At 37.2% G+C, this 18,533-nt stretch overlaps 1 protein-coding gene across 5 annotated transcripts in view; it reads right to left on the reverse strand.

The window, feature by feature from the left end:
- The window catches only part of BRAF (B-Raf proto-oncogene, serine/threonine kinase), a 166,794-nt gene that overhangs the window by 27,869 nt on the left and 120,392 nt on the right, over positions 1–18,533 (reverse strand). For 3 of the 5 annotated variants that reach the window (XM_042973713.1, XM_042973720.1, XM_042973724.1), the window contains exons 10-13: positions 16,085–16,221; positions 15,720–15,837; positions 13,647–13,731; positions 12,622–12,798 (exon numbers count right to left, since the gene is read on the reverse strand). In XM_042973713.1, coding sequence (XP_042829647.1) covers positions 12,622–12,798; positions 13,647–13,731; positions 15,720–15,837; positions 16,085–16,221 — 517 coding nt within the window. Of the gene's footprint in view, positions 1–12,621; positions 12,799–13,646; positions 13,732–15,719; positions 15,838–16,084; positions 16,222–18,350; positions 18,471–18,533 lie in introns of all 5 variants that reach the window. The other 2 variants (XM_042973734.1, XM_042973743.1) reach the window with 1 other exon arrangement.

The following is an 18,533-nucleotide window of genomic DNA, read 5'->3' on the forward strand; positions in this document are numbered from 1 at the left end:
CATTTAGCCCTTGGGCATTTGGGTTGTTCCTGATTTTTGGCAATTATGAACAAGATACTATGAACATTCAAGTACAAGTCTCTGTTGTTGACTTATGCTTTCACTTCTTTTGGGTAAATAACTAAGACCAGGATTGCTCATGTGGTTTTTTTAACTTTAAAAGAAACTGCCAAAGTGGTTGTCCCATTTAAGATCCTTACCAGCAACATGTAAGAGCTCTAGCTGCTCTAGAAACCTTATCAATAATCGGAATGGCTGGTTTTGATGGTAAGAATTCTAGTGGGTGTGTAGTGAGTGGTGTCTTGGAGTTTTAATTTACCTCCCCTAATGTCTACTGATGTTGAACATCTTTGCACATGTTCATTTGCCATTCTTATGCCTTTTAAATAAAGTACTCCAATCTCTTGCCCACTTTTTTTGTTGGATACTTTGTCTTAACTACTGAGTTGTAAGAGTTCTTGTATGGTTTAGATACAAGTCTTTTAATCAGATAATGTATGTTACAAACATTTTCTTAAAATCTGTGGCTTATCTTTTCATTTTTAACAGTGTCTTCAAAAAGCAAAGGTTTAAATTTTGATGAAGTCCGATTTATGAATTTTTTCTTGTATGATCCTTACTTTTTGTATCCTAAGAAATCTTTGTCTTTCTTTAGGCTATAAAGATTTTCCCCAATGTTTCTTCTAGAACATCTAGATTTTCAACTTTTAGTCTTTAATCCATTTCAAGTTAATATTAATGTCTTGTGTTGCGTAAGGGTTAATCGTGTGTTTATTTGTTTATTTATTTATGGAAATTCATTTGTTCCAGCAATATTTGTTGACAGGACTACCTTTTCCACATGAATTGCCTTGACGTCTTGTTAAAAAAATCAACTGACCATAGACTTATGGATATATTTCTAGGCCTTCTATTCTGTTTTGTTGATTTATATGACCATTCTTATGCCAACATCACATGGCCTTGTGGCTTTATACAAAGTTCCGAAATCTGACACTAGAAGTCCTTCAACTTTGCAAAGATTTTCTTGACTATTCTAGCCATTGCATTTCCAAGTACATTTTATGATCAACTTGTTAATTTCTACAGAAAAGTCTGCTGATATTTTGACTGGGGTTAAAATGAAATCTACAGATCAATTTGGGAAGGAAGACATCTTAATAATATTGAATCTCCTAATCAATGAATATGATACTTCTATGTGTTTTTTGTTTCCTAGCTGGGACCTGCATTAGAGAGGGTATAATCCCCCTTGGAAAATCAAACCTTCTAAGTAAAACATTGGCCTAAAAATAATAAGTGGGAATGTTTTATAAACATGGAATATCATGGTACTGATGGAATAGCAAAAACCCTATTATTCTTTTTAAAAGTTCATTTCAAATACAAGTCCAAAATCAGAAGCATATTTATTTTTTTTTGTAAAAGCAAGGTAACTCAGTGGAGGAAAGGATAGTCATTTCAACAAATTCTGCTGGGATATCCATATGGAGAAAAAAAATCTTCAACCCTCATCTCATTCCAAACTCAAAAATCAATCTAAAGTGGATTTAAGACCTAAAACTAAAAGCAAAAACTGTAAAACTTCTATAAGAAAAAAATTTCTACCACCCTCATGTACACATACAGCCTTTTAAAGTTTTCAGGATATTTTTGCATCACTGCAAAAAAAACAACACTGTTTTTTGCATCACTGCAGAAAAAACAACACTTTTTTTGCATCACTGCAAAAAAAACAACACAACAAAAAAAAAACCACTTTGTGTTTCTTTGGGAGGCAAGCAAAACAGCAATAACTGCACTTATACTAATGGGAAAACCAGAGCCAAGAAGACGTAAGAGACATAACCAGAGGGACAGAGTGGAAAGGGCATGGGTTTTGAATTCCAACTGCATCACTTACTAGCCATATGACCTTGGGTACATTTACATAACCCCTTTTAGCTTTAGATTCCTAACCTAAAAAATGGAGGTAATAATGATTACCTTGAAGGGGTTCCTTCTAAAAAAAATTTGTTTATTTATTTTTGAGAGAGGGAGTATCAGTGGGGGAGGGACAGAAGGAGAGAGAGAGACAGAGAGAGAGAGAGAGAGAGAGGGAGAATCCAAAGCAGGCTCCATGCTGGCAGCACATAGTATGATGAGGGGCTTGAAACCAAGAACCGTGAGATCATGACCTGAGCCAAAGTAAGACACTTAACCAACTGAGCCAGCCAGGCACCTGTGAAGGGGTTTCTTCTTTCTTTTAACACGTGTTTATTGAAAGCCCACTATGTGCTAAGCAACAACTGTTCTAAGTCTTGAAGATAAAGCGGAAAAGCCCTACCTCAAGGTGCTTACATTTTAGTACAGAAGATGGAAAAGAAAAAAGATGTGTCAGTATTCTGTGAGTGGGGGGACAGGAAATGATGAGTTGGCAGGGGGTTGTGATTTTAGGGCAGGGAGGGCCTCTTTTCAAAGGACCTTTTGATGAAAGCCTGAAAGGAGGGGAGGGAGAGAGTCACGCAGATATGGAATAAGAGCATAGAAGGCAAAGGAACTAGCAAGGGCAAGGCCCTAAGGGAGGCATGCGCTTCCCAAATTCTAAGAGCGGCAAGAGGGCAAACTGGCTTGCAACAGAGGGAGCAAGAAGGAAGAGCAGTAAATGAATTGAGAGGTAATACGAAAGCAGAGAGATTGTGGTGGTGGTTACCTTGAGGAACTATTGTAAGGACTTTGGCTTTCTTTCTGAGTGAAATGTGAGACGCTGGGAGGCCAGAGGAGCAACATAACCTGAATTAAGTCTCAAGAAAGACTCTGGGTGCTGAACAATAATAAACTGAAGGTAGGTAAGGGTGGAAGAAGAGCACTAAGCCAGCCAAGAGTTAATGGTGGCTTGAATCAGAGTGGACGGCAGAATAGGAGATGAGAATTTGTCAGATTCTAGGTATACGTTTTTCTTTTAATTTTTCAATGTTTACTTATTTTTAAATGTTTATTTTTGACAGAGAGAGAGCGAGCGAGTGAATGCAACTGGGGGAGGGGCAGAGAGAGAGGGAGACACAGAATCCGAAGCAGGCTCCAGGCTCTGAGCTGTCAGCACAGAGCCCGACACAGGGCTTGAACTCACAGACCGCGAGATCATGACCTGAGCCGAAGTCAGACGCTCAACCGACTGAGCCACCCAGGCGCCCCTGTTTATTTCTGAGAGAGAGCACATGAGCAGGGAAGCAGCAGAGAGAGAGGGAGGCAGAGAATCCAAAACAGGCTCTGCGCTGTCAGTGCACAGCCCAACGTAGGGTCTGAACCCATGAATCGTGAGATCATGACCTGAGCTGAAGTCAGACGCTCAAATGACTGAGCCCCCCAGCTGCCCCAAAAATGAAAACAGGATTTAAAAAAAAAATTTTTTTTAATGCTTATCTTTGAGAGAGAGAGAGTGTGAGCACATGTGCGAGTAGGGGAGGGGCAGAGAGAAAGGCAGACAGGAGAATCGAAGTGGGCTCTGCGCTGAGAGCCCGATGCAGAGTTTGAATTCACGAACCATGATATCGAGACCTGAGCCAAAGTCAGACACTTAACTGACTAAGCCACCCAGGCACCCCTCTAGATATACTTTAAAGACAGAGTGAACAGGAGATAATAGGCTGGGTGTATTGTGTGCCAACAAGAGAGGAGTCAAAGATAACTACAAAATGTTGACATAAGCAGCTGACAGAACAGAGTTGCCAGTTACTGAGATGAAAGGACTGTAGGAAGAGCAGGCTTGAGGAAAAAGGTCAGGTCCTCAGTAGGAGACACGCTAAATATGAGATGTCCCTTAGACAGTCAAGCAATGTGGAGCAGACAGCTGGATAGGACAGTTTGGAGTTCGGAGGAAGTGAGTTGGATGGTGATGGGCATAGAAGTGGTAACTGAACAGTATTTTAAGCCATGAAACTGGATGAGATCACCAAGAGAATGGAGATTCCTGGAGAGTTCCAACATTCAGCGAGGTTCAAGCGTTGAGGAAGAACTAGCTACAAAGGAGAAGTAGAAGGAAAATCAGGAGAAGGGTGCTTCTCAAATTTTAATATGCATCCAAATCATTTAGGGACTTTGCTAAAATACAGTCTCTAATTCAGAAGATCTGGGGTAGCACCTAAAACTCAGCCTTTCTTTTTTTAAATGTCATTTCGCAGGGCACCTGGGTGGCTCAGTCGGTTGAGCCTCCGACTTCGGCTCAGGTCATGATCTCGTGGTTCGAGAGTTCGAGCCCCGCATCGGGCTCTGTGCTGACAGCTCAGAGCCTGGAGCCTGCTTCAGATTCTGTGTCTCCCCCTCTCTCTGACCCTCCCCCGTTCATGTTCTGTCTCTGTCTCAAGAATGAATAAACATTAAAAAAAATTTTTTTAAATGTCATTTTCACTAATACTTCTTAATGTTTATTTATTTTTAAGAGACAGAGAGAGAGACAGCATGTGAGGGGCAGCGAGGGAGACAGAATCCCAAGCAGGCTCTGCTCTGTCAGCACAGAGACTCATGGTGGGGCTTGAACTCACAACCTGTGAGATCATGACCTGAGCCTAAATCAAGAATCAGATGCTTAACTGACTGAGCCACCCAGGCACCCCTAAAGCTCAGCATTTCTAAAAGGCTCCCAAGTGGTACAGATGCTACTCAGACCAGATTCTGAGTAGCAAGGGATTAAGGATGGGTTTCATCGGAGAAGGGTATGATCAACTGCAGAATATGTTTCTGACAGTACAAACAGATGGAGACTGTAAATCTAACCACTGGACCCACTAAGAAGTAGTTCAGTGGAGTACTGGGACAAAATCCTGACCAGGTGGGATCCACAACAAAAGGGAAGAAGAGAAATTACAGAGGGAATATCAACAACTCTTTTGTCAAGTTTTACTGTAAACAGAAAAATGAGGTGATAACTTGAAGGGGAAGTAGAATCAAGGATGGGTCCTCCATAACTTTTTATTAAGAAATTTTTAAGAATTTTTAATTTTTTAATTAATTTTTTAATAAATTAAAATTTTTAATTTTAATAAATTATTAATTTAATAATTTAATAAATAATTAAATTAAATTTAAATTTAATTTTAAATTAAATTAATTTTAAATTAATTCTTAAAATTTAATTTTAAATTAAATTAATTTTTAAATTAATTTTTAAAATTTAATTTTAAATTAAATTTTAAATTAAATTTAATTTAATAAAATAAATAATTTTAACAAATTAAATTTTTAATAAAGTTGAAAGAATAGTACAATAATCACCCTACAATCTCCACCTAGATTCAACAATTGTCAACATTCTGCCAAATGTGCATTATAAGGAAGATCTTCTAAATGAAAGGAAATCCAGTAGAAAAGGCAAAGCTGAAGATGAATAGGGGAGATTTACTCCAAAGATGTCAGTGAGTAGGGGAAATAAGACGGGGATCTAGCATATGAAAAGGAAGGGCTGGCTTTCACTCCTAGTGATAAGGCAGAAAAATTGAGCACGAACACAGGCGGGTGGGCAGATGTGGTGGGTGCTTCTAATTTTCTCAATGAAATCACAGGCAAGGAAACCAGCTGACTGTTCTTGGAGGAGAGGTGTTGAAGGTTTGAGGATAGAGAAGGTAAGACACCCTCTGGGAGAAAGGAAGAACGAACAATCTTGAAAAAAAGTATGGCTGCTGTATTCCATTAAGAGCCCACTTGAGGTGTTGAAAAGACTAAGTTGGAGAAGCAGCAACGTGTAAAGGAATATACTCTGACACCAAAGTGTCAGCGCCAGGTTACTTGATCTCTCTAAACCCTAGTTTCTTTATAAGTAAATGGGGATAATAATAGGATATACCTCACAGGGCTATTGAGGATTACATGAGGTAGCATATGTAAGTACACAGAACAAAGTCTGGCACGTAGTAAGTACTTGCTAAACACATTACTGCATATATAAAAAACCAGAGAATGTAGCTGGTATAAAAAACAGAAGGAGAGGGTAAGTTACCAGTACGTAGCAGAGGTGGGGTCAAAACAGTATTTACTGATCAAGAAAGATATTTAAAATAAGAATGAAAAAAGGTAAAACCAGTGCGAGTCCATACTTGGAACAACAACATAACTCACTGTGTATACTATTAAGTACCAAATTCTGAAAGGACACACAATACACATCATAATATCAATGGTGATTATCTCTCGGCGGATTACTGGTGCTGATTTATGGTCACATTTCCTGGGTGTTCTCCAGTGACTATGTATTCCCTATAATAACTTTTATTTTGAAATTAAGAACTGCACCAAAGGCAATCACTGCAGCAATCACTCGTATTTCTCACCGTAATTAATTCTGTTAAAAATTTTCCACATTGGCCTCCCGGTTTTCACAGTTCATAAAACTTATGAAAGTAAAACACAACTATGGAGTCTTTTGTTTTAAATTAAAAGACAGAAATAATCAACGTGTTATAGATAAAACAACTGCTCTTCTCTCCCTGCTAGCTGTCCCCATGCTGATCCCTTCCACCATTCTTGCAAACCACTACTCAATTTGGTGTGTGTCTGCTAATCCTTATTTTAATACTTTTGCATACTTATGTACACCTCTCTTAAAAAAAAAAAAAAAAAACCCATATAAAAATGTTTTGTTTTTAAAATTTCAAGTGGTCTCGTGCTATAGCTTTTCTCACCTGATACTGTATCTTAAAGCTCATGCTGATACGTAATTCATTTCTGCTGTGTATTATTCTCCTGCACAGAGGTGCCAATATTCTATTTATCCAAGTCCTCTGATGGACATTTAAATTTATAATTTTTCACTGTTATATATTTTCCTGCAATACATCTCTTCCCATATAAACCTTTTATGGAACAAAAGCTGGCATCTCTTGGGGCAGGTCAGGTACTCTCCATTTTATCAGACCTTCTGGAGCACACCAGGGGTGGCCGGTTGCATCAGGTGCCAGTAAGCAATTCCCCTCATCTTTCTCAACACGCAATTCTGTCTGAATTCAGGTATTCTGCTAATCCCAGTGGGTGAAAAATAGTACTTGTTTTAGTTTTTATTTTTCTGATTACCAGTACCCTCTTTTGTATCATTGTTCTTATCCACTGGAAAATCATGCTCACTATAATTAAATATTCTTTGATCAACTGGAATTATTTTCAATCACTGATACACGTTCACCTCTTTTCAGCTTTAATTCATCCTTCCATCTTTTTTTTCAACTAGGTTTATTATCTTTTTTTAATTTTATTTTTTTAAATTTACATCCAAATTGGTTAGCATATAGTACACAACAGTGATTTCAGGAGCAGATGCCTTAGTGCCCCTCACCCATTTAGCCCATCCCCCCTCCCACAACCCCTCCAGTAACCCTGTTTGTTCTCCGTATTTATGAGTCTCTTCTGTTTTGTCCCCCTCCCTGTTTTTATATTATGTTTGTTTCCCTTCCCTTACGTTCATCTGTTTTGTCTCTTAAAGTCCTCATATGAGTGAAATCATATGCTTTTTGTCTTTCTCTGACTAATTTCACTTCGCATAATCCCCTCCAGTTCCATCCACGTAGTTGCAAATGGCAAGATTTCATTCTTTTTGATTGCTGAGTAATACTCTGTTGTACATATATATACCACATCTTCTTTATCCATCCACTGATGGACATCTGGGCTCTTGCCATACTTCGGCTATTGTTGACAGTGGTGCTATAAACTTGGGGGTGCATGTGTCCCTTCGAAACAGCACACCTGTATCCCATGGATAAATGCCTAGTAGTGCAATTGCTGGGTCGTAGGCTAGTTCTATTTTTAGTTTCTTGAGGAACCTCCACACTGTTCTCCAGAGTGGCTGCACCAGCTTGCATTCCCAAAACTAGGTTTGTTTTTAAGTAAAGAGGCATACTTTTCATTATTTTTTAAAAAAGTAAATCGTGAGGATTTACCCCCAAATTACTTTTAATTATCTTTATTCAGATTATCACACTTCTGTGGGTATAACAACAGACCACAACTTTCTCTTGATTTAACACCTAGTAAATTTTCTGATAAAGTTAAATGAAAAGTTATACAATAAATATTATACTGAAATTAAAAGTCCTGCAAAGAAATGGCATGACAGCTTGATCATTTGTGAAATTTTTTTAGTAACAACATTTTTAAAACACCTTGGCCCTAAGGTCAATGACTGTCAGGTGAGAAGATGATAAACATACTATACTAGCCCTGATTCGGGGGGAATGAGACTCTCCTTATCTACCATTACAACAACTCGGCTCTCTTCAGGTAAACCTAGCAATCAGAAATGATCCTTCACGGAGGAAAGGAGACAAAATCACACAGGAAAAATGTCACCCATCTGCTTATATTCTGTAATCCAATGAAGGGGACACATTTGAAAGTCCTAATGATTCAGTTTCCTAATTACTAACGGTTTTATCCTATGAATGACTACAGCCCCAGCACCTTGTATCCTTATTCTGCTTATACTCTCTGACTTCAAAATACATTTTGTGTGAGCAGTGGCTGACTGTATCCTTTCAAATTGGGAAGGAGTTAGGGGAAAATAATACGTTTCAGAAAGTATTCAGAAAAGATCAACAACATCTGGAAAACATTCAGGTGGCAGACTATTTTGAAACGGGGGCTTCGCAAAAGTACACTATCAATAGGGTGGCTCTTTAAACAGACTATGGACTTATCGGTTAGCTACATCTAGCTTGCTCTGTCCTTTGTGAAATGATGGTGGAGGACAGGAAAGGAGGAATCAGACATTTAAAAGTTTAAATAAGTACAAAGCATATAATTTGTGCTGGGCTACAATATCAACATTTTAACACTGCCGTTGTTGTTATTATCCAAATGTTCCTAACAAAGCATCTATTCTTGCTTCATGAATAAAAAATCTTCTTTCATCTCTGAGGAAACTGGTAGGTATTCGGGGGAGAGAGGTGTCTCTTCTCCTTGCCTTGTGTTTGTTTGTTTATTCCTTGTTGCCTCTTTAACTCCGTTTCTTTTGGTCTCTGTCATTGGCATCCCACCCTTTACCTCTGACATTTGATGATCCAGAGACAATTTGTCTTACTCAGACTAAATGAAGGTTCAAAAAACTGTCTGGAAGGTTTGAGCATATGGATGGGCTTCTTGTTTTTTAACTTCCCTGTGTAGTGATCTAAGTGGAATCCCTGATGTCCCTACCTTTGGGTCTTTTCTCTCGGTTGGTAAGATTCCTCAGAGAAGACTCTCCCAACTCCCGCCTAAAGGGGAAGGTTTGGCTGCCAGCATTTTGGCTGGGAATCTTTGAAAACAGAGTGCTGGAGAACTCTCCATTCATCCTTCCGAAAACAGTCACTCAACCCCCGTTTCTGACAAAATCTCCATGCCCATGTCCCCAGTCCAGATATAACTGATTTTCCTCTCTCCAGAGAATATAAAAGTCTACAGTAGGGCAGGGAGGGGGCAGTCACCCAGCGACCCAGAGCAGGACGCAGGATTTAGAGAAGATTTGCAGATATGCTCTCTCACTTACGTATCTCCCCTCTTCTGAAGGCAGCCGGCACTGCCAATTCCTGACACTTTTGAGGAACCTGTGGTGTCAGGTTGGCCTTTATTTCCCCATTGCCAACTAAGCCTTTAGCTTTTTTTAGGTACATGAATTCCATTACCACTTCATCTGCTTTCTGGTTTTCAAAATGTTGTTATTGTTTCCTTCCTCTCTGTTATCTCTGTCCTTATATGTTCATGCTTAAAAAAAAAAATTCCTTGATTGTAGTTTTAGTGGCGTTTCAAAACACAGCAAAACTTTGTCACCTTAACTTGAAACCCACATCTGCCAAAGCCGTTAGAAACTAAAGATGTGTTAATACATTTAACCGGGTGCATGTTACTGTCTTATAAAGAACAGAAAGAAAAAACAGGAACTGTATCTTCTTTGGTTCATTTAAAGCTGGTAATAAACTCTTGCTAGAGGGCTTAAAATTTACAGTTAAAACAAAGTTTATTTATTTTGAGAGAGAGAGAATCTCAAGCAAGCTTTGGGCTGTCACCCCTGATATGGAGCTCGATCGAACGACCCTGGGATCGTGACCTAATCCAAAATCAAGAGTCGGATGCTCAACCAACCGAGCTACCCAGGCACCCCTAAATTTTACTATTAATACTTTTTTAGTTATTAAAATCTATGATAAATTTATAGAATGATCTGAATTCATAACTAGGTATACTCATTATATAGTCAGAGTTACCTAAAAATATAACCAAAGTGTTTTGGAATAGACAGATGCAAAGGTTTATGCTTACAGAACCCAAACTGTAAAGTGATGGGATCATATTATGCCTCTTCACTGACTATTCCCCAGACTACAGAACTATTGCAATTTGATAATGTTCTCTCTACTGTACTTCTTGTCTTTATCAATAGTGGCATTCCACTGCCCCATCACTGTTCCTGCTTTTTTAATGTTTATTTATTTATTCTGAGAGAGAGAGCGAGGGAGAGAAAGACAGAGATAGAGCGCGCGGGCACGTGTGCACACGAGTAGGGGAGGGGCAGAGAGAGGGGGAGAAAGAGAATCCCAAGTAGGCTCTGCACCATCAGCACAATGCCTGATGCGGGGCTCAAACTCACAAACCGTGAGACCATGACCTGAGCTGAAACCAAGAGTCAGATGCTTAACTGACTGAGACACCCAGATGCCCTACCCATCACTGTTTCTAAAAACAATTTTTAGTACTATTCTTTGCTGCCTCTGTTTATAGCAAAAGCATTTCCCCTCTTATTCTTTTGTTATTCTCTTTGACCATTTTCTCTTTCCTTGACACTTGTTTTGATATGCTTCTCTCTCTTCCAAAAGGTAAACCAGCAATAATATGCAGTTATGTGTAATCATTCTTTCATTTTGTGTGTGTAACAGATATGTAGTGAGTACTTATCATAGGCCAGGCCCTGTTCTAGGCAATAGGGATAAAACAATGAACACAACAAAGCCCCTCATCTCATACAGCTTATATTCTAGTGGGGGTGACAGACGATAAACAAATATGTCCGATACAGCTGAGTCTCAAAAACAAAAGGACAGGGATACAAAAAGTATCATCGGTGGGGTAGGAATCTTAGTTACATAAGATGATGAGTGAGAGAAGCCTTCTTTTAAAAGGTAACATTTAAACAGAGACCTAAGGGAGAAGCTCTATGGATATTTGCGGAATGAGTATCCCAAAGAGAAAAATAACCAGTACAAAGGCTGAGGAGGGAAGATGCTTGGCTTGAAGAAACAGCAAAGACACTGGTGGGATGGGAGCAGAATAAGCTTTGTTTTGTTATCAATGTTTACTACTTTTGCCACCGTTTACTCTTTCCAAGAGTTTAATATACCTTTCAGATTTGAACAGATTCAGATTCTAACTTATATGAAAGGCTGACATTGTTTGAAGTCTAGTGGATAAGTGGGAATGTTACTGAAGAGGTAATCATTTGCTGCAATAAGCATTCTGGCTGACCACAGGCTTGTAAACAATGTAAATTACTTAAATTACTTAGATATATTACACAGTCTTGAGACAGGGAGGGTGATAGTTCAGTGGGAAGATTTAAGAGCCCAATCTGATTTTCAGTGCTGGTCCTACACTTACACACTAAGTGACCTTGAGTCAGAGCTCTAGGTACTGGTGCTTATATACACTTTTACTCTTTTATTCTAATTTTAAAATGTAAAAGTAGCATAGTGAATATGGGGAAAGAACAATGGCTTGGAAGTCAGATTCTGAGTCAAACACCTCTGCTGCTATTTATTAAATGTGCAGCTATAGACATCACTTAAAAGCCTGAGTTTCCTGACCTTTAAAAAAAAAAAAAAAAAAAAAAAAAATCTACTTTATAGCACTACAAAGATTAAATGACATAATAAAAGCCATTTGTATACTATAAAATATAAGATACATACATATTTTTAAACTACCCATAGAGCTTTTAAACTTGTATTCTACTAACTTAAAATTTTTCATCTAAGTACTTTCAAAATTCATTCTTAATTTTTACCTTTTGATTTCCTTCTTCATTTGTACTTAAGAGCTGCATGCAAAATTTATCCCTCCCAGTTGGTTCCCTATTGTGACCGATGATAAATTCTATTTAAGCAACATTTTATCTTTTAAATTACATAGCAAAATTCAACAGATATGAACAACTCAACTTGGAATCCTTAAAAAAGCATCAGAATGCAGATTTTCATTTTATTTTATTTCACTCAGATGACATTTTGTAATAAAAAATATGGGTACATGGAGAAAATAATTTGAAAGGATAACTTAATTATTTTGTATACTTCAGTAACTGTTAAAGACTTTTTTGTAGACTTTCTTGTTTTTTTGGCTTATTTTGTTTTGTTAACCTTCAATACTAAATCATTGCATGCTAAACATAAAATTGCAGTCACGTATTTGTTATCAAATATTTGATACATGTTTTTGAAGACTATACTAAAGATATACTAGAGAGACATTTTATTTCTTAATATCATATTTTTAGCCATTAGTTAAAAGTGTTCCTATGTTACTAGACAGTAATTCAAAAAGCAACCCAAAAGAATATTAGCTAAAACCTTTAAAATACCATCAGTGGTCTTCAAAAACAATTTACAAGAGATTTAACAGAATGGAACTTACTCCATGCCCTGCGCAGTCTGCCGAGCAATATCTATCAGCTTGATCATCTCGAATTTGGTCTCGATGATGTGGAGATGGTGGTATAAGCTGGAGCCCTCACACCACTGGGTGACAATAGCCAGCTGGGGCTTTGTTGAATAGCCCATGAAGAGCAGGATGTTCACATGCCGAGTTTTCCTGTAAAAGGAAGTATGTCAGTAAATAGTAAATGTCGATAAACTTCAGCAAATCTTAAAAAAGTGGACCAAAGCAGTCTGATTATCAGGAAGATGTTAGAACATAAGGAAGGATAAGTTTAGAAATTATTTTAGGAATTGTCTAGTCTAATATCCTACCCCTTGCAGAAAGATCTTAGGTTTTAATATACCTCACAACAGGCAACTGAAGTTGCTTAAATACCTTCAATTGTGCAAAGCTCTTCACTGAGACGGCAGCTTCTTTTTTCACCCTTACCCCCCTTTTGAAAGTGGTTCTAGTATTAAAAAGTTCTTTGGGGTTGAGAAAAAACTATTTCCCTACAACTTCCGCCACTGGCTGTCCTGTTCTGCTCTCTGGAATAAAACAAAGTCTGTACCTTCTTGAACATAATAGCCTTCTGTGGACCCAAATATACTCAGTTCTATCGACTGTTTTCCCCTTGTTACAGTTTCAGAATCCTCCTCATCTAAGTTGTCCCTGCCTGGATATTCTCTAGTTTGTTAATGTTCCTCAAGTCCCAGGGCTTGACACAATCTTTAAATGTGTTCTGATAAATTTAGAATTTTGAGAGTATTCTTTCCATAAGCGGAAATAGGATTTTTCATGATCAGAACATTGTATTTCCATTAATTCACCTTAGGACTAATTTTCCTATCAGTTATACCATATAATATTGTACACCACTTAAACAATACGGTTAAAGACATAGTATACTCAAACTCTGTCTTATCCACTTTTAGTAAACCTGTAAAGCCAACAGTGGCTATCAATGGAAAATAGAAGATAAAGATAACTTCTCTGGAAAACAGTAATGCACACAGGCTCACCTGAGTACTCCCACTTCATTTTTGAAGGCCTGTAACTGCTGAGGTGTGGGTGCTGTCACATTCAACATTTTCACTGCCACATCACCTAAAAAAAAAGTTGTCATTCCAAATGTCATTCCAATTTTTTAAACTTAAAAAAAAAAAAAAAAGATATATATATATATAAACCTCTTGGATATTTTCACTAATTGCCATGGCCTTAAATCCATACCATTATTAAATTGCAAATAAATGAGATCTTAACTTCTAAAATGTATTAATTTTCTAAGGATAAAAACTAAATGAACAATGACACTCCTATACTAGTATTTCAAAATACCACCTCCCCCCCAATAGCCAATGTTGTATTTCCCCTAGAAATGTAGTTTAACCAAGTAAGTACCCATGGTATTTTCCTGATTAATTAACAATACTAAACCAAATGCTTTTATTATCTGAATGTTAAAACAAACTATTGATGACAGGGCCAATGAAGCTTGGCTGAAATAGAAAACTGCAGAGCTTCTTTATCAGAGTAGTTAACATGGTTTTCAAATCCAAGGATCACTTGCTTTTGCTCAGGAAGATTAAAAAAATAATTTTATGTGAAACAGAATTCTTACACATCGCCAGTGGGTGTGTAAAATGGTGCAAGCACTTAAAACACTTTTGGCAGCATCTACTAAAACTGAACATATGTATATCCAGTGGTCCCACAATTCTTTCCTAAGTATATACCCAGCAAAAATGGAACATATGTTCTCCAAACAACATGTACTAAGAATATTCACAGCAGCAGCATTCGTAATAGCCCCAAACTGGACACTATTCAAATGTTCATCACACAGTAGAGATTGGAAAAGAAATCATGTTAGAGTCACACAATGAATTCTATTCAGAGAATGAATGACCTATAACCACATACAATAATACAGATGAATCTTGTACTTTTTTGCAGGTTTATTATACTTTGATATAATTATGGATTCTTCCTGATTATCGAAGTAATACAGTGCTCATAGTGAAAAACATTTTGAAAACAAAGAAAAAAAGTAAAATCTCCTATAATCATGCCACTCAGAAGTGATCATTGTTAACACACTGATATATAAACTTATTAGGCTTTTATATGTATGCAGTGTGAATATTTACGAATACATATGGAAAAAAATCACCTAAAAAGATACATACTAAAATGCTGACAGTCATTTTAAAAGTTTATGTTATATGTATATTTCTAGGCAGTACCATAGTATAGGATATTATACATGCTGTTCTGTAAAATTTAATATACCACACATACCTTTCTGTATCAATAAATATAGATCTACCACACTATCTCATGTCTATATAATCACATATGAAGGTTATCAATTTATCCAGTCCTCTGTTAACGAACACGTAACTTTATTTCCACTTTCTCATTAAGTCTCTAATGAATATACTTGCACACACATCTGTTTGTTTCTGCCCAATGAGTTGTAGTTCTACAAATGGAATTGTTGGCTCAACACACATATTGACAAACTGCCCCCCAGAAAATCTGTAGCAATTTATTCTCCCTCCAGCAGTGTTACAATCACAGCTCTAAACATGGCCAATTAAAAAAAAAAGCAAACAAACACAAAAACAAAAAAAAACCTATCTGTCCACTTGAGAGGCAAATAATGATTTCTAGCTTTTGAATTTGCAATTCTTTGATAATTAGTGAGGCTAAACATTTCTATATGTTCCCTGGTTGTTTCTTCCTTTGGTAAGTATAATTTTAATGTTTACCTGTGATTTATAACACAAATAAAACTATCAGCAAAAAGACTTCTAAAAGAAAAAAAAATCTTGGGGCGTAACTCACCCAGGGAATTGTCATCTTTAAAAATTATTACTGTAATGATAGGAGTCCTCCTTGCTGTGAATTGTTTTTATTTCCCATAATTTTTGTTAACCCTTTCTTTGGAGGACTCTTTAATCTGACCTATTTGCTATGATGCTATTTGCTTAGTGATTCAAACAGTGCATATTCCCTTTGATTTTTTTAAATCACAGTTATGACACGTATCCTATTATAACTTGTACGTCACTGTATTACACACGTACCATGCCACTTTCCCTTGTAGACTGTCCCAAATGACCCGGATCCAATTCTCTGTCCCACTGTGATCTGCCCATCAGGAATCTCCCAATCATCACTTGAATCCCTTCTACCAAGTGTTTTCTTCATAAAAATAGCACAGAAGTCAAGCCAAAACAAACAAAAAAGGAAGAGAGCAAAAATCAGTGTGTGGGAATGCTTTAAGCAAAAAACTATCAAGCTTTTAAATTTACTTTGTTAAGGGAATTCTGTGTCACATACTGACATCTCATACATCACTATATATCATATAATCTAAAAGGTGACATTACATTTAGCTAGCTTATAAAACAAAAGAGCTTAGAGGACAGAAGATCTCATATATTCTCACCATTCGATTCCTATCTTCTGAGGATGAAGATGATTTCCTTTCCCGCTGAGGCCCTGGAGATTTCTGTAATGCTTTTACATTAGTGAGAGAGCCCGGCAATGAGGCAGGGGGGGTGGCAGACAAGCCTGTGGTTGATCCTAAATTAGTGAAATGAAAAATGTATCTATTAAAGGAGGATTGAGTATGTTAATTTACTGGGGGAAGAGGGTGGGGAGAGATTTAGACTTCTTTTCAAAATGCAATGTATGTTTAAAGGCACATCTTTTGGAAATGATAGGACAAAAAAGGGCCTCATTTGGTGATCAGCACTGTAATTTCTTTTAGTTTTCTGGTCAATTTAATGACTTTTAAAACACCTGATTTCAGATACATACTTTGCTTATTGGTGTAGAGTCTGGAAGAAAAATAATCTTTCTAAAGTAAGAGATCAATACTAAAACAATACTCCCAAGTCTTTGTTTGGTTTAAAAAAGTAAAATCAATTTAAAAGCTTATAGAAAAAATAAACTTGTAACTATTTTATGTTACCTGAACAGCCAATCAATATAAAAACAGATGGAAACTCCCAAATGGGAACATATAATAATGGCCTTAATGTTAAAAATATCTGGCTCTATCATATTAGCCACGAGAACTTTAAAAATCCTATACTGTTTAAGAGTTAGAGATATCGGTCAGTTCAGTGGTTCCTGGATTCCTGTTCTACCAAAGACTACTTGTTACCTGTATAACAAAGTTAATACAAACAGAGCCAAACAGGTTTCTCAAGACTTTCTGAAAAATCTCTACAGGTATAAAGTGAGAGAAAAGTTAAGTGCTATGGCCTCTTGGCCAAGCTGCTACAAGTGGAAATATTCTATGAGTCAAGTGAGTCCAGTGGATACACTGAAAATAGACTCAGTAGGCAGGGCTGCATGCTTCTCTAAACACCGACTGAGCACAACTCCTAGATTCACCTAGCCGGTTTAGAGGGGTTCCGGGCAATGACTCCCAGTGGTGTCTGAATACAGTTAAGGAGAACTGAGATGTCCAGTAATATCTGCATATACAGAACAAAAAGACCTCGAAAGAATTTTTTCTTTTATAAGATTACTATTTGGGGGTAGGGAGAATAGCAATGTCTACATTTAAATGTTCAAACTGTATAGAATTTTATCATTACCACATCACACATGTCATCACATGGAGAATGTACCTGATCTGATATGCAATTTTCTAGAAGGAAATGGGGCCTGGGACGCCTGTAACTAGAGCATAATCCATTTTCTACCTTCCAACTGGTAATTTTCAACATCATAAAGCTTTAACTGCTTGCTCAGGCCTCATAGATTCTGATCTACTCAATAATGTACTGTATTACTTATTTCAGTGACACTACTCAGTACTGTAGGAATTCTAGCCCATCCTATGGTTTTTATGAGAAACAGCTGGGCTGAGACAGCAAAAATCTGAACCACCACCATCACTTTTAGAGTAAATAAGAGACACTAGCAAAAGCCAGTAAATATAATTCTTTAAAAATATTTGTAGTAAGATACCTGTCTGAATTTTGAGTTAAAACGTTAAGAGATCAGTTTAACTACAAAACAGAGTGAGATGAACTGAGAGAGTGGAACCACACTGCTATAGTGCTTCCTTCATATTAGGGTGTAAGTGAGGGTAGCAATCCTCAAATTTTCTGAAGTATGCTAAAAGTACTCCAAATATATTAAAAACCTTTCTTAAGGCTCCCTACCTCTGATATAAAATGTACATGTCCTGCATTAAAAAAAAGGACAGTGCTATTATAGAAAAATAAAGCCAAAAATCTGGCAAAATCTCCTAATTGGGGTTTCTATTTTTACTTTATTAAAAACCACAAGAGTTGATCACAAATATTAATAGTCATGAAGGCTATTATGTAAATAGATTAAGATAAAAGTTATTCTGATTGAGGCACCCCCCCATATACATTATTTATTGCCACCCACCGAGTTTAAGAAATTATCAAGACCAAAAAGTAAGTAATAGAACAAAATACAAGATGGATATCTTAGCTCAGAATTTTCTTGCTTTTAAAAATTTATGACAGACAGCATACAGAAAGCTTGTGGTAGTGAGTATGTGTGAGAAGCACATTCAGAGCATTCCAGCCAGGCCAAGCAGAAATTTAGTACTGAAAACTCTCACACTTACAAACACACGCTGTGAAGGTGAGGCACAAACAGTATCTGTAGTTTATATTGAGTTTGCTTTGGGTGAAAACAAGAAAGAAGAGCCCAACTACCTCTGAACACTGGGCCAGGCTCAAAATCAAACACTATTTCACTGGGGACAGAATGTAGGAGGGGACTGGGAGTCCGGGATTGGTATTTCCGAAGACCACGCATCAGCTGGTTCAAAGGGGCTGTTAGAAGAGAAAGAGAGGGGCAGGCAAACACAAGAAGACAGACACACAGAAGAAATGAAA

The sequence above is a fragment of the Panthera tigris genome, chromosome A2 (assembly GCF_018350195.1).
Source record: "Panthera tigris isolate Pti1 chromosome A2, P.tigris_Pti1_mat1.1, whole genome shotgun sequence".
Lineage (NCBI taxonomy): Eukaryota > Metazoa > Chordata > Mammalia > Carnivora > Felidae > Panthera > Panthera tigris.